The sequence below is a fragment of the Syngnathus acus genome, chromosome 15 (genome assembly GCF_901709675.1).
Source record: "Syngnathus acus chromosome 15, fSynAcu1.2, whole genome shotgun sequence".
In the NCBI taxonomy this organism is placed as follows: Eukaryota; Metazoa; Chordata; class Actinopteri; order Syngnathiformes; family Syngnathidae; genus Syngnathus; species Syngnathus acus.
The window spans coordinates 9,626,527-9,643,396 of record NC_051100.1 but is presented as its reverse complement, the minus strand read 5'-3'; the positions used below and the strand labels follow the sequence as shown (position 1 = coordinate 9,643,396).

The window sequence follows — 16,870 nt, the reverse complement described above, 5'->3', positions numbered from 1 at the left end:
AACCAAAAATTAACCCTCTAAAGCGGTGATTGGGAACCTATGGCTCGCGAGCCATATCGATATGGCTCGCGAGCCATATCGATATGGCTCTTTGGGTGACCACGTATGGCTCGCGGACAAATCTGACATTTGTTTACACAATTGAAGTCGTAAATAATTGTTGTGATATTATCAAAGTAAAAAATAGACCAACTGAAATCAAAATATTAAATTAGCTTTCAAAATATAAAATATGATCACGTTTGCAATCCATCCCATCTGTTTTCTATCGCTGAAATCCACGGTTGCGTCCTATCAGCCAATCCCAGCTGCCCTTCGGGTGACACCAGGTCGGACAAAAAATGCGTGATTCTTATTGGACAATACGGTCCAATAAACGGGGTCGTGAGAGGTTAAATTCCATCCGCTTTATTTAAATTTTCAGCTAGCTAGCTAGCTGGTGTGTGTCAGGCAAGCAAGAAAGATGGCGAAGAGTAAAAAAAGATGACGATTATCGAACATTTCTTAGTGAGTGGACCGTAGAATTCGCATTTGTAGAGAGAGGAGGCTCTGCTACGTGCCTCATATGTGTATGGACCAGACAAGGTGACTTTAATTCAGCTAGTTTTGCTGGCGCATTAGCAATTGTGAGGAACGGAAAGCCATTCACGGATGGCGAGTATTTCAAAACATTTATGCTTGATGTGACTAATGAACTTTTTGACGACTTCACGGATAAAGAGAAGATACTCAAACGGATAAAAGACATGCCTCTGTCAGCAAGAACCGTTCACGATCGGGCCATTATGACTGATGAGAGCCTCAACGCCTGCATGAAGCTCAACCTCACCGCATATCAACCGGGCTACAAAGCCATCAGCAAAACGATGCAGCCCCAGAAGTCTCATTAATGGTGAGGTTTTTTTTCTAGGCTTCAATATTAAAACGTTATTAAAAAGAATACATTAGTACACGCAAAAAAAATCGTTGGTCTTAATTAAAATACATGCATTGTATTTAGCCTATCGTTTTTTTTTTTTTTTTTAAATGGTATGGCTCTCACGGTAAATTATTTTTTAAAAATGGGCATTTATGGCTCTGTCCGCCAAAAAGGTTCCCGACCCCTGATCTAAAGGAATGACAATATTATGGTTTTAAATTACATAGGAATTCGCCGTCTAATTTATATAGTCCTTTTATTTTTCTGTTTAAGTCTAATGAATTTTACTATGAAATGCACTTGTATGGATTATTTGAGTTTTTATGGATCATTTCATTCAAATTGGTGATTCATATTGGTGGGAAAAAATGGTTTCTATTATATTGATTAATACTGTAATGCACATCCCATGAGATAATGCTGTTTTCCTTTCATTGTAATATTTACTCTAAAATACTGTATATTGATTGATAAGCGGTAGAAACCCTTGGATTGAATGGTACTGTTCATAAAAGGTGATTAGAGAGTGGTACATCAGAAAAGGATTAGGCATGTAGGACAGTGCTGCTTTCTTCAATGCAGCCAAAAGACGAGGAGCACGTACACTATGTCTCTATTATTAGCACCACTGGTAGGGGAACAAATACTGATTCTCAAAAATTTGTTCTGTGGTAGAATGCTCCCCTCTGTTCAAATACGTCAATGAATGCGGCACGTGTGGCTAGCAGAAAAAGTAAGTTAAAAGTCAGTGTTCTGATAGAACAGCCCACCATGTTTCACCCTCAGTTTCTGGGCTGAGAGTTGAACTCTTGGCAGATGTTTTGGACGATCTTGGACACAAATTTGTACAAGTTGTCAAACTCGTCCACAAAGAAAGAGTGCTCCTTGTCTGGGTCCGTCGCGATGTACTCCAATTCGTCCTGGGCGGCCCAGGCGATGCCGATGGAGTAGGCAATCACACCTAGAATGCAGGTAAGGAGGGGAAGAGTTACACACAGGCCTCAAATAATGAAAACACGCAATGGATAAATTCTGTACTGACGTAACACTGGTTAACAGCACACTTTAATCCAAAAGGGTTCTTTAATTCTACATTTTGGAGTCTCCCAATCTATGTCTTTGTTGGTGTGGTCACAATATGGTTGTTGATATTGTTTCAGTTGTTGTGGTTATTGCCAGGGATGCTGGTGAACGACCGTTTGCATACCAATCGGTCGTTCACCGGCCAGTGGGAACTCTTTCTATGGATTGACTGCAACCAGAGTATAACCACCACCAGGAAAGAATAGGGAAACTCCATATCCACATTTTTAAACTGTCTTTTGGCTTGAAGGTAAAACAAGAAGATTCCAGATGCCACAGTTGAACCATCAAAGACTTAAAGCAGGTCTTCACCTTGGCTATGCACTGCCAGCGCAGGTGCTCTGACATCATCATATGAGCGTCCATCTGTGATAACGATCAATATTTTGCGTTTGTTGGGCTTGGACTTGCTGAAGAGTTGCTCGGCGGCGTAAGTGATGGCAGCTCCCGTGCTGGTGCCGCCGCTCCAGTAGTCGATGCGCTTGATGGCGTTGAGCAGCTCGGCCTTGGTGTTGTGCTGGCCAAAGGAGAACTCCAGCCGCTGCTCGTAGGTGTACTGCACGGCGCCCACTCGCGTGTCCGTATCGGAGATCTCAAACTCTCGCGTGATGTTGGCCACAAACTGCAGCACGGTGCGGAAGTTGCCCGTGCCCACGCTGCTGGAGCCATCGATGACGAAAGCGATGTCATTGGCGTTGAGGCAGGTTTTGCTGCAAAATAGTCGGTCTGTGTCGCACACTCGCTTCACCAGAGGCTGCACGGTTTTCCTCAGAGCGAACCAGCTGGACACGGGCAAGGAGTAGAAGCCGTTTGTGCGACACACGGCCTGCGGGACCGCAAGACAAAACAGTTTCATGAAATGGTCCTTATGAATTTCGGATTTTTGACTGTCAGTTCCCAATCTTTTTACTCACAAATTTACCTAGTCTGAAATCTGTTCTGCCACAATAAGTAAATATTCATTCACTATAAGTCGCTCGCATAGTTTGATAACTAAGCTTTTTCCAACTCCACTAATGTGACTACAAGTGGTTAGGAATCACTGCCCTCTGGTCCTACCTTGTCTACAAATTTGGCTCCACTAGTTTTGCTTCTCGTTGTCATCGGCACCCTCGATGGTGACAAAAAAGATGTTGATGCCGGACTCTCTGGCCAGCCGGGACGCCTCCTCCACCTTGTCTGTGGGCCAACCGTCCACCAGCACCACGGCAACGTTTGGAGCACCTCCTCGGTTCCCGTTGGCGTCACTAAAGTAGAGCTTGTTGATGTAGGACAGGGCCTTACCTGTTTAGACACCAGGGGGCAGCAACATGAAGAATACATCCGTCTGTTTTTAGGGTCAGGGTTGACCCAACAAGCTTTTTGAGGTATAAGTATATATAGATTCAGTTTTATACAAATTATAACGTATTGGTGCTTTTACAATTGTGAGACAGATGTGCCACTACTTCCAAAATGCTGCACGTGTCATGGTACAATTAAAACTAATGGTAGATAGGAGCATGGTACAACAAGCAGACAAAGGTGCTGTTTCAAAAACACTGGGGGGAAAAAAACCCTCCAGATTTATGCTGAGGAATAAAAATAACTTTTCAAATACTTGAGGCTTTGAGAACCTGGATGTTCTAAATATACAGTGAGGACAAACTCTCGCTTTATCAAATACTTGCGGTTTTGAAGTTGTGCCTGTGTTTCCTGACCATGCCTGCTTTCACTGTATTTCACACAATAAAACTATAATCAGCACGTGTAGCCTATTTCTTATCCTAGTCCACACGAGTATGTCTACGTATAAACGATATAGCACCAGCTTTAGCCTGTCATTAACCAGGCTGCATACTGCTCTAAAAATGGTGAAACAGCAGACGCTTTGTTAGTGACTTTTATAACTTGTCACACGTTTGCATGATTTGAGAGCGAGCAAACAAACAATGCTATTTGTATTCGTGTGCAATGTTTAAAGCGAGGCCCAAAGCCACATGTGGTAGTAGACGCAACTCTTAAGTCAGTGAAAGCCCCCACAAGTCCACCCTCACACTCCTCAAACCAATTTCTTTCTGGTCTGAGCCAAAGAAAAACACTGTTTACAGATGCAAGACTGTATTTAACTAACAGTGTACGGCAGCAAATTTAGATCTAATTCTATCCTTGCATGAGAAAATTGCATCCGGCTCATGAGCCAAACAATAACATCATCCTTTTCCCTTTCACACTTTGTGTCGTGCAGGCATGGCACTCACCCACATTGGAGAGGCCTCCCTTTTGGACAATCTTGCCGATGCTTGTCTTCACGTCTCTGGAGTTGGAGTGACTCTTTAGGCTGAGCTCTGTGACAGCGTCGTCTCTGCGCACCAAGCAATAGACACAGAAGTTGTTTTTTCCCCCATCTGGAAATGCTTTGATTTCCATGGCAGGAGAGGAGAGAACTAACCCGTATTGAACGACGCCCATCATGGGTCCAGCCACACCAATGTTGATGACCTGAGCCACCTCGGCTAGGAAGTCCTTTTGGATCTTAAAACGCCGCTTCCCAATGCTCCAACTCCCGTCCATCAAGAATACCAGATCCACCTTGCAGTCTAAGGACACATCACAAAAATCACCAGTCTAATCAACATGGAAAGCTTGAAGTGCTTCAAAAGACTATCTCAAATGGCAAACGTGGTGTGAAATTGTTCCCACCCCCACCCATACCTGGGTCTCCTTGCGACACAGATTCAGGTGCTCTGGGTGCAGGTGCCTGCTCTCTCATGCTGAAGCCTGCAAAGAAAAGTGAGACTTCATCAAATCTCAACCACTAATGCATGGTAGGTTTTGTTTTGGTCCATGCTTCTAAAATGGTAATCAAATCGGATTTGGTTATTTCATCTGATGAATGGAAAAACATATTGTAATGTTAAATATTCTTAACTATATCTTATATAGAGTAGTACAGCCACATTATTAAATGGTAAACTAGGGTAAACATGTTCAAAAAATAGTTCCTTTCATCTCCTGGGAATGTTGTATAACTGAGCGTTTGAACATGTGAACAATATCAAGGGTACGTGAACATAAATTGTTGCTTATTATAGTTTGGTTTCCAACCTTGTTAAATTCTTTATACACAATACCCCATGTTGAGAGCATGTAAAAAAAATATTGAATTTTTTTGCCAACAACTCAGAAATCAACTAATTTTCAACTTTGGAAAAAGTCTAAATTACAGATGCACTGGACCTTCCTTCCCAAAGCATTGAAACATGTTGATCAGAAAGAAAAAAAAAAAACAGTCAAGAATCCAAAAGTTAATTTTATCATGGAATTTTCCCAAATAACAGCAGCTGTCTGCCTTCTAATGTGTGTATGTGTATTGCGTAAACCCAATCAGGGGTCACTTTGATCATAAGCCATCATGCTGTTTGACATTATCTCAACATCCCTTCAATTTGAGGTCTCCCACAAAGCCACATGCTTTTGCCTTGGATAACCTCAGCTTGGTTTTGTACTTACGCTCTACCCAGGTGACTTAATGGTGCCAAGACAACTCCATTGTGAGGCAGAAATAAGTATTGATAAGGATCTCACCTGATTGATATAGGTTTGCGTCAGGCCTCCATTCATCCACTGTTTCCACTGCACAGATATCACGCAAGCAAATCACTACTAGCAATACTCACGAAAGGCTTGGCATGATAATATGTCACATGTCAACTGAGATGATCTTTATCATGTGTTTTTTTTTCCAAGCTAATGCCGGACTGGATACAAGCAGGTGTTTTGCAGCCATGTTGACCGCAGCTCACCTCTCGTAGCGGTTGTATCCAGCGGCGCTTGGCGGTTGCCATCCAACTCAGTGGCTCGGGACACTAAAAGGAACACATGTTCAGTCATCGCACATCTGTGACACGCATCTCATGCCAAACACAAACATCACGGCTGGTCGGTCCACTCCCGCTGGTTTTGGTTCCCATCTGGTAGGATGCGTGGTAGAAATTTAGTGGCGCATGCCGGGAAGGAATTTCCTTTCTTTTAAGATTGCTTTTGCGGGCGTCTTCAAACAGCTACAACCTGTAATTGGGAACCGAAGGCTGTTTGCTCAACTGTTTGGGCCTTGCCAATGAGCCATAACTGAGCCTATAAACAAATGGAATGAGTTTGCCCTTAAACGTACTTGAGGGAGTACTTCTGAAGGACTTCTATACTCTACACACAATACTCCAGTCTGAAAAAGCCTTACTCGTTCAAAGAACAATGTCACTTTTGACCTTACAAATATGACACGATTTTATTGCAAACAGATGACACCAATTGCCCGTCCGTCCATCCATCCATCCATCCATCCATCCATCCATCCATCCATCCATCCATCCATCCACAACCCTCCGCACTCGCACTCAAACCTACGGGCAATTTGGAGTGCTCAATCAGCCTACCATGCATGTTTTTGGGAAGTGGGAGGTAACCGGAGTGCCCGGAGAAAACCCACACAGGCACGGGGAGAACATGCAAACTCCACACAGAACCCGCACCCTCCGAACAGTGAAGGGGGCGGACGTGCTAACCAGTGCGCTACCGTGCCGCCAAACCAATTGTTAAATAAATCAATACTGAAAGGAAAACACAACATAAGTGCAAGTAGAGTCGATCTATGAGGCAAAAAATGTTAATGTTATGTTGTCAGTTATTAGTGTGGCAAATCCAATTGTTAGATAAATAAATAAATACATAAAATAAATAAATACTGAACGTAAAACACAAGTGCCAGTAGAATCTAACAGAGGCAAAAATATTAACTCACACGTTATGTTGTCAAAGTTATTAGTTACCACTCCAAAAGATGTTTTACAGGTAGCTCTGCATTAGTCATACCACATATGGCTTTATACAAGAATCTTTCATGAACTTAAATGAGATCCAATCCAAGACTGACCCGCCCCCCCAAGACCTGTTAGTTGGCTTTGAACAGAAGAGAAAAACACTTACGGTATGATCCAATGTTATAATACCAGCGCTCAAAGTCTGAGATATCGGGCCTGTGATCCTGAACTAGAGGAGGATGGTTTAAAACCTGTTAGTGTTCCCACAATAAACTTCAGAAGGAAAGCACTTAGTATTTCCATGGCTGCGATTGATCATCCCATGCTTCATAGCCAATCCCAAACCAGTGAAAACATCATACCTCACATGCTCAATTTGCGGCTTGCTTCTGCACGTCACATTACAGCTCTTTACTTCGAGCAACTACGGCACCCATTCAACACATTCATGCTCTGCACATGTCCAACTGTATCAGTCACATGATCACGCATCATGCTATGTGCACATGCAGCATGCAATGATACAAACAAGTTGCTGTCCAAGACTTACCTGTCATCTCCGGTGTGTCCGTTTCACTCCACGTGTATCCTGAGTCTGGCGCTGCATAAACAACATCTAAATATACAGCAGAGGGTTGCAGTTAAGGTGCTTGTCCCCTTACAAATGATTACCGCGACTTCTATAGTTAACCACAGTTCAAGTCAATTCTGTTGAATCATTATCATCAGAGCACTGATGTTCTGGTCTATGTTGGAGTACCTGATGATCGTCTGGCACCAGGGAACCACTCAGGACGAGGGAAGGACGGAGAGGCCCAGTCCCTCCTTGGAAAAACTGTGCAGGGGGAGATAAGAGCATGAGGGAGAGCATACTTGTGACCTCCACTAAAGCTTCCGCGTCGTTAGTGGAGTGTACACAAGATGTTCGGCCTTGAGTCAAACATGAAACATACCGTAGTAACTCAGACAGCTGAGCCTCTACGATTGTTTGCATTACGCTAGATGGAGGAAGGTACAAAGAATGCGCAAAACCAACATGCATCTACGTATACTTACCAAGTTGTGTGTCTCCAGTAATCAGTTCCATCCTACTCTGAATGAATACTTCATTGTGTAATTAGTCTGCATCTACTTGTTTCTGTTTGGTTCTTGTTAATCTGCTGTAATTGCTAGCTGGTGCCAAAATGTTTTTATAGTTAACAAAAACTAACGGATCAAAATGTTTTTCCATTATGAAAATGCTTTTTTAAAAAAAAAAAAAAAACAGTTTCCTGAGAATTGTAGTTTACTATAGTACACAATACTTGGTGACCATTTTGCTCTGAGCAAACATTCTATTAGCGGAGAAAAAAAATATACAATCAATTCTAAAACTAAGCTTTTTTGTAAAAATCAAAACTAATCAAATAAAATTCTAACAAAAGGATGTTAACTCTTGTATAGCTACAGTAACTGTTCAAACATACAGAGCAGAGCATCACATGAGTCTCAACGGACTTAAGCCACTTCAGTGCACACTCCGTGCAACAAATGGCTAGCTTACACAAGCGCACAGCCTGGGCTCAGGGTTCCCATCCTGTGGCAGCGAGCAGGCCAGCTCTGTGTTGACTCCCTGCTCACTGGAGCATGGGAGTATTATTTTAAAGTTGGGACAGTGTAGACAAAAAAAACAAAGCAAAACACCAGCGGTCACAAGGTCAGAGTGCCACATTTTGTGTGTGATGGTATTGGAGTGTGTGTTTCTTTTGTTTTTTTAAATCACCTTAAATCCAAAAAGTCAGGTAATCATTAAAGCTTAAAAAAAATGCTTATGTATTATGGCAGCAACACTTTATATTGCTGCTTTGCATTAACTTCTGTTTACAAATTTTGTTATGTACTTTATTTTATATACTGATGAAGATTGTTATGAACAGTAACATTTTCGAATAGGGGAAAAAAAGAAAGTCATAAATCATCACGATTTGAGCACTTCTTCCCCTCGCATGGCTGATCTCCACCTCTGACCTTCCAACTCTGCCCTTCAGAATTTCCTTGACGGGTGTCAAACAAATTCCCTTTTATTATACACAATTTGCCTCTTTGCGCTCTTACCCAGCCTTTAACCGTCATTACCGCTGCTAATAAACTTCACAAGCAGATAAACGTTATTTAATTATCATGGAGATGGATTGGACTGGATGGATTGTATTGGATGCTGTTCAATTCCGCAGAAGTAAAAACAGAGGCACTTCCACGTCAGGACAAAAAGCCTTCTGGTTTGAATGCAGCAAGGAAGTAAAACCACAGTGTATGCAAAACCGGATCTCTCTCTCTTTACAAGGAATGGGAAGAGGCTAGGCCTGATGGACTCTCTTGGAAGGTACAATTACTTTACTGAGAGAGAGCCTTTCTCATCACAGTCTTATCTTCTTCAGTGCAGATATGGCACGAGATGAATGCTTTTTATCTCCACGTCAGTCATCTCAGAGGCACTTAAAGCTCATTTTTCATGTCTCCCCTCTTATACTGAGCCACAGCAAGTCTCAGATAGCTAAATGCAGTTATCTAGATTCAAATTCTTCGAGAGTACAACTACAAAAATATCAGCAATAAAAAGCAGTCATTTTATCACTTTGAATGTTACTGTCAATCTGTAAGTGTAAACAGGAACTTATCCCATAACAAATTTAAAAAAGTACAGGGAGATAAAAAAAAAAAAAAAAAAAACACTGCCTCCTTGGCCACCTATTAGTGTGTCTGCTGGTACTATTGAGTCACTTACCAGGATTGGATTGGCTCATGATTGGAGTCCGTTCCTTTGGGGTCGGCTGACCTCTGTTAAAAGCTGCTTGGAGCAATAAGAAACAGAAAAAAATATAAAGTAGAAGACATGGAGAGCAGGAAGATGACAAATCATTGGGAAAGAGGAAGCACAGGCTACATCCATCATTTCAGCTAATCTGTTTTACTTTGTCCTTGAAGCAAAAATAATAATGTCTCTTTTTTAAAAAGAAATCTTGGGAGGTGAAAAGCTGAATTTGGGGATGCGGCCGGTAACAAAAGAGTGGCTACTGGGAAAGGAATGTGAGCTTGATTGGGTGGATAAGCGGCAGTTTTAGGGTGAGGATAGCAGAGCATTATGGGTGTGGACATCAAGGGCACTCATACAGCATCTCCAACATTCTTGTTCAAGCACCACTGACCTTCACCTACATTCCACGTTGGTTCCACCAGGTCTACCTGTACATGTGTGTGTATAAAATGAGACTGACCCGGCCCAACTGGAGACGCCGACTGTCTCCTCATAGGCGAACCTGCCTCTGGTCTGCGCAGACCTGTGAGCAGACAAAAACAGAATGAGATCATATGAAATAACACATGAAGTCTTTGGATCTCATCAAAAGCTTTTTTTTTTTAAATGAATGTTTTTATATTCCTTTGTAATGCATGATACTTACTAGTTAAAGCAAGCTGAAAACAGTCACTGAGCGGTATTGAAAAAAAAACAACAACAACATTGTGGCCATAAAACAGCAACAAAGGTTCATGCAAGTTTATGCTTATAAGTTAGTAAGAAGGGAAAGCAAACAAAAGTATCATCAGGGATATTCAAAAGTTGTCTTTACAGTACCTGCGTTGGCACGTTGTGGGTATCTATTTGGATAGGCGCTCCCACGGAATACTTTAAAGAAACATCATGATATCGTCAAAGATTTGCCACATGTGGCATGAAGGATTTTCTAAGAGCTGCAGAGTCAGTCGACTACCTTGGCTGGGACTCTTGCCTTGAGCGCTCTGTGATTGCCCTACATCAGTGTTAGAATAACATAAATACATTTAGGCAACAATCAATGGAACTGCATCAGCATCCACCACCCACCAGGTTACGATCATCTCAAATTCACAAATTATGTCATAGCGCATTACATTTGAGTTCTAGACTACGTGAGCCTTTTTCACATAAGACAATATGTGACTCAAAGCTATTTAACTTGACTTTTAACTCATTAAGTCACTTGCCTGTTTAGCTCCTAAAGATGTGAAATGTTTCACTCCATACATTAAAATAGAAGCAAGATAAATTTGAGTCAGTTGTCCGCCGACTTTGTGAAAAAGGCTTTTGCTGAATGGCGCCTCGAAGAAGCAAATACTTAATGCTTGCCATAGATGATTTTGCTGTGCGGAAATTAGCTCTATAGAATCACGTCATTTGCTTCACTCACTTGAACTAGAAGCTGCTACATGGGCAAGATATGGGTGGCCGCTGCCTAAGTAAAAGAAAGACAAATTGAGCAAGGAGAGAAAACATCATTAGTTGAAAAGAGGTTTTCCAGCGTGTGAGCCACACATTACTTTAGCACACAGCACCTTTGAGCACTCACTGTGGCTGCTTTTGTTCTCAAAGTGTTTGATAATGTTGACATGTATTTGAGGTGGTGAGAGGTGCAATCGAATGAGCTTTAGGTCAGTTAGTCAAAATAGCAGCACAAGTGCAAGGCAGTGCGGCAGCCATTTGTCATGACAACACTTGCTGCCATCACATGAATAAAGGCCTGTTTTGGCAAAAAAAAATAAAAAGAGCTAGTAGTGACACACTGCTGTTCAGATGTTAGTTAGGCAGCACGATGGATCGTCTGTGTGGACTGTGGAATCCTTCACGTGACATGCATTGATCCATCAGAAAACATGTTTGATTTGGGTCACCTGCATCTCTGACTTTATGAACGCCAGTGCGGCTTTTGAGAGTGGTAGGGGGCGGTGGGGGAGGAGGCGTCGTGGTGGGAGTGGGAGCCTGGGTCGTGGGGACGACTGTGGTAGGTTCAGGTGTTGTGGTGGTGGTGGTAGTGGGTGCAGGTGTTGCTGTTGTCGGAAGCGCAGTAGGCGCTTTGTCCTTTTGACCTAAGAGGAGATGACAAATGAAGGCTGTCGTCTACAAGATGGATGAGCACAAAGAATGTCTACCGTGGCCCTGGACTTTGATTTATAACATTTTGACTGAAGCTTCCACAAACGTCATTTCGAACAAACTCATCCTTCCTCTTACTTGTCTTCACATAAGTTGGTCTTGAAGGAACAAAGTTGAGGGTAGCTGGGTAGATCACACCTTTCTTGGGCTTCCCCTCTAAAGAAAGCAGCAAGGTATGTCAATCTAGTTATGTTGTGTTCACGAAAATAAATTGCTGTTACGCATACCTGTGACAACAAAGGATTCTCTCCATTTCGGAAGTGACAGAGAGCGTACGCCATTGGAGTTGCTGCCTTTATAGATGTTCTGGCCTGCCATTTTCCTCACAATCACCTTTCCTCCCGAATTGGTGATGATGCCACTGTTGGCAGATATGCATTTTCCCTTTCAGCTTCCTCTGTAAGCCTTTAACCTCTTAATAATCATCATCAGTGCGGCTTCTATGTACCTGTGGATGGCGGCGTTGCAGATGCTGGAGATGGAAGCGAACACACCTGTTCCGTACACCTGTTGTTTGGTCTCCCGACAGTGCGAGGGGCATTTGACTATAAATTCCGGGAGACTAATCTTTCCGGCTCTGACGTCGCACTCAATGGCCGGAACCACTATGAACAGAGGAGACGCGTGCTTACTGGATATGGTAGTTACCTGTTGTTTTGACAACATTGCAATTGCTAAAACGATGAGCCGATTATTTGTTAAGCAGATACGCATATTAAGCGGCTTGTAAACAGCAATTCTTACAATCAATTCATTGTCACAGCAAACAATTTAATTGGGGATTTGTTGCAAGGATTTAGTCTGCATTATGATTTACTCCATTGGATGACATGACTTTTATCTTGGAAAAATACACGTGGTGCCCATTTCAGAAAAATGCAGCATTATCCGTTGAGTAAGCGTATAGTGTATTTAGAGTTCACCTGCTATAACAAATCGACGCAATAGTTTCATGGCAACAAAGCACTTTGGATAACCTCGTAGTTAATAAATCTAATACGGTGTCAGCGTTGACATTATGAAATGATTTATGCGGTAGGCAGGTTGTCAGGCAGGTGGTGGAGGAGTGAGAAGGCGGAGACAACCACATTATAACTGACATAAAATAACATGTTGCGTGCCAATGATCGCTACCTTGCTTTGGTTTCTTACTCTTTGACCCATTCGGCTTGGCCCGACAATTGCAGGACAGAAGGAGTGCTGTGTGTGAAATAAAGGAAGATTATCATGACAATGATATGATGATAAAATTGACCATTCATTGACCATCTAAACCCTCAGCCAGAGGAACTTCAAATGATGTGGGGCCCTCAACACAACTTTAAAAGAAATACAAAAGGATCATTGATCATAAAAACACTCGCATATGTGTGTTTTGGGGCTCAAAAACTTGAACGCAACATTTCTTCAGTTCAAAGGGAAAAGAAGAAAAAAGCATTATGAAGCCTGTGAGACCTTGTCACGTTAACTCAACTTTAAGTGTGATGCCAGTATTTGTGTGTGTTTTGGCATCAGTTACAGTGTTAACAATGTTTCCCTTTTGTGGAATCTTGCCATACGTCTTTTACATTAAGTGAAAGAAAACCCATTTAACTCACCAAGGCAGACGACAGTTACTGATGTTCTGATCATGGTTGAGTGGATGTTGGTTCCGTGGGCCAGATGTCCTTGTGTAAACTCTTTGAAAAGTGAGCAAAAACATTTGACAAAAAACATTTGAGTATACTTCTCCCACTGTGCAAGACCTGGACTAAAAGCTGCATACCTCCTCAACCACACAAGACGATCAAATATAACGCGGCTTGTGTATTGACAAACAAAATAAAGAGGCTCCACACCTCACAGCTGGCAATTGTAACAAACTTGTTTGTCGCAAAAGAATACAAATGAAATCATGCGGAGTCAATTAGAGAGTAGTGCAAGCAAAATTAGATTGAACAGATCAGATGGCTGTGATGACCACATGAAGCTGAACGCCAGTTATTTTTGTCTGGCGTGAACACGAGCAAAAATGGAATCCACACTGCAGGTCAGCTGAAGTATTGATTCAAGCCTTGATAAGCAGCCACAAAGGCCTTTGAGCTACTTTCTTTCACCTGCTTTTCACCGACAGACTGTTGGATGAACTCGCTGTTGGCACTGGAATGCCATACCACCCACGAAGGTGATTTCTCGTCACACACAGATCAATGTGAAAGAGGACCAATGTGACCATCTCAGGACCAAGGTCACACTGAGGTTCACTAATATGAATATTTGGATGGACTTATTTAACCATGTGAAAGGAACAAACTATTATATGACATAAGATAGCTTGCTCTCCGCGACTGAAGCCAACAATCACATTGATAAAGACCGCCAATCAAAACATATTTGTCAGAAAGAATACACAATAAAATATCATTGTTTTTATAGGTTTTATGTTTTTTTATATTTATTAATATGTTTTTGTTTCAATTTTTTTTTTTATTCACTAAACAATATCTAACATACAACAGTAATTGGTCAATAAAGAGTAACTGGACAGAAAAAAAGGTTGTCATACACTTACATGCAAAATAAAATTGTAACGCACTATTTGATTAATTGATGGAATAATCAATTCTAAAAGTATTCATGAGTGACAGCCCTATTCTGTTCTCCGCTGTCTTTACATGTTCCATTTAGAAACCCAATACACAGTAATTAAATACTACGAATCCCTTCCACCCCCTTTAATCGACATAGTTTTTACCGAGAACATTGTTCCGATTTAACTTCTTAAACAGCAGCGGTAAAACATGCCCGATGCAGCTAAACATTTTGATCTCACATTCATGAGCACTGACTTCATTTTTCCACTGCACTGGAAGTCTGATGACTTCTTCTGCATCGTCAGGGACGACCATTTCCCTCATGTATGAGTTGACTTTAGCAAGCTGGGGCAGATACTCTGCTACTAAAAGGCAGGCCTGCATTGGGAGTGGAGGGACAATTCATCACACTTTGCTCAGTTAAGTCAACTACTGCAAGGAGGGTACTTGTCAAAGACTTTCTCATTCAATTTCCCACAATGGAGCTCTCTTCATTGTTTGCATACCATTGACCCAATAGAAATAAATGAAAAGTTGTCTACAGCTCATATTGCTTCTCTCCAATCAAGGAAAAAAATTCAAACTGCAGCTGTTGTTACCTATCCATGTTAGAATTTTGATAGGTCTTCGTTCACTAGTAGTGATCCCTCCACAGATGCTACAGAAAAGGAACGGAAATGACAGAGGAATTTTCCCCATCCAATTCAGAAGGTGAAAGGTTCTGCGCAACAGTTCTCACTTATTCGGTAGTAAACCTGTCAGCTCAGACAGACCACATAACTGAAGGAATTATAGCACATTCATCAGGGTAACCCCCTCACCACAAAGTGGATTAAGAGCGCAAAACAGAATTGAACTCTCTTCCCAAACCTTCATGCATACTGCACGAGGAGTAAAAATTTGCTGCAGGGGTATTTCCATTTGATGCACTATCAGCAGGAATCGGCTTGTGCTTGATAAGGGACACCTGGAAATCAGGTGGAAAGACGCTGCAAACAGGATGAAGGGCAGCTGCAGGAGCCTTTTTTCAAAGTGCAATCCAGTCAAAAGTTCACCGGTCGGCATACAGTACACCTGCATTGTACACACTTGAGGCGTTGAAAGGGCCTTTTATACATTCCCGCTCCTTAAACAAATACTCACAGTCAGAAGGAACAAGGTGGAAAAAGTGCATTTTGTCCCAAATTGACCCACTTTGCCAGTATAAATAAAAGTGACTTCAGTGCCATGGTAACTTAACCTTGCACACAACTGCATATTCATCCTATCGTTAGAGATGACACGTACATCAGGGATGTGCTGGTTTTGCTAAATCCCAGCATTCACTGGTGTCACAGTTGTATTGTAAGCATGTTTCATGTGCCAAGTGCTGTATCAACAAATCAAGTGAAAGCATCATGGGAGTGCTCCTCTAAAAGCTTTGACCAAACATACTTTGATTGGGTCAGCGATTCTTGTCATTGGGTAAAATCTTATCTTACGGTGTGGTGCACGTGTGTGTGCGGAGACTTTCAGCTTTCATTTAAGGGCTTTCACATAAATAATAATGTAATTGAAAATATTATAATTATAGCCATTTTACCCTCTTAGTACTTTTGCAGGGCTTAATTACGCACACTGACATACAGTTGTAAATGTAACTATGACACTTACTACTGGATGTTATGACAGTAAATGATTTATTTGAGGGAGGTTTGGAAAGGAAAAAATGAGAAAATATAATCTTCAAAGTTATCTTTAAAGCCTCGAGCGACCATGAGCCCTGTTTGGTGATCAGACCCAGTACAGCTTGGAATACTTTAATACCTGGCACTGCTTTCTGTGCAAGCCACAGCCTGCTCCAGTCTGCTTCTAGAAGTTTTGTTTACAACATTTCCCTGATCTAACTTGGTAGACATGTAAAATACAGGACAGTGCAAGAAATGTGTGCAATGCATGAACATAAAAAAAAATGCCTTCTCAAAGTTCAGTCTTTCAATATAGAGGTTGGAGGGTAAAAATTAATCACCACTCGTGAAAAGTTTTTCTCTTTGAATGGCTGCCTTGGACAACTTAATTCATTCTATTTAAAATCATTCAAAAAAAGTGGGAGGATCTTTGCTATTAATAAATAATAATAATAAATAATAATAAAAAATAAAGAGTGTTGCAGTCTTTAAATAAATATTGACGTTAAAATAAAAATGAAAAGCGTTTTTGTAACTCTAACAGGTTAAAAACAAAACCCCCCAAAAACAAGACAACAACAACAACAACAAAAACAGACCGGCCGGAACACCATTCCACAATCAGCCTGAACTCGCGTCAATTACGCACAGAAAGAAAGAAAGTATAGCTTTCATTCAGCCAAATTTGCCATCATCCACCAAGTTATTAAAAATAACTTACTCAATGAGTTCAAGTAATCTCGCAGCAACTCACGTTGCGAAAGTAAATCCTTGTGCGCTAGTTTGACGCCTCCATTCAAGTGAGTGAAGCCTCCACCTGGACTTTTTTAGTCGTGCATGATCGGAGCTGCTGATTAAAAGTGGAGAAGTGGATGGAGCCA

General features: G+C 41.6%; 1 protein-coding gene across 1 annotated transcript; it reads right to left on the bottom strand.

Annotated features, from left to right (window-relative positions):
- Positions 1 to 515: 515 nt before the first annotated feature.
- On the bottom strand, positions 516 to 16,857 carry LOC119134331 (vitrin-like). Its single transcript, XM_037270914.1, is given in 24 exon segments — positions 516 to 1,880; positions 2,315 to 2,828; positions 3,062 to 3,089; positions 3,091 to 3,286; positions 4,243 to 4,346; positions 4,434 to 4,581; positions 4,697 to 4,762; positions 5,570 to 5,617; positions 5,788 to 5,850; positions 6,968 to 7,030; positions 7,352 to 7,417; positions 7,562 to 7,636; positions 9,566 to 9,628; positions 10,056 to 10,118; positions 10,415 to 10,465; positions 10,551 to 10,589; positions 11,007 to 11,051; positions 11,488 to 11,682; positions 11,828 to 11,905; positions 11,977 to 12,110; positions 12,198 to 12,354; positions 12,884 to 12,949; positions 13,348 to 13,428; positions 16,711 to 16,857. Coding segments are annotated over 23 exon segments (2,475 nt in total). The 5' UTR covers positions 13,382 to 13,428; positions 16,711 to 16,857; the 3' UTR covers positions 516 to 1,701.
- Between the last annotated feature and the right edge of the window lie 13 nt (positions 16,858 to 16,870).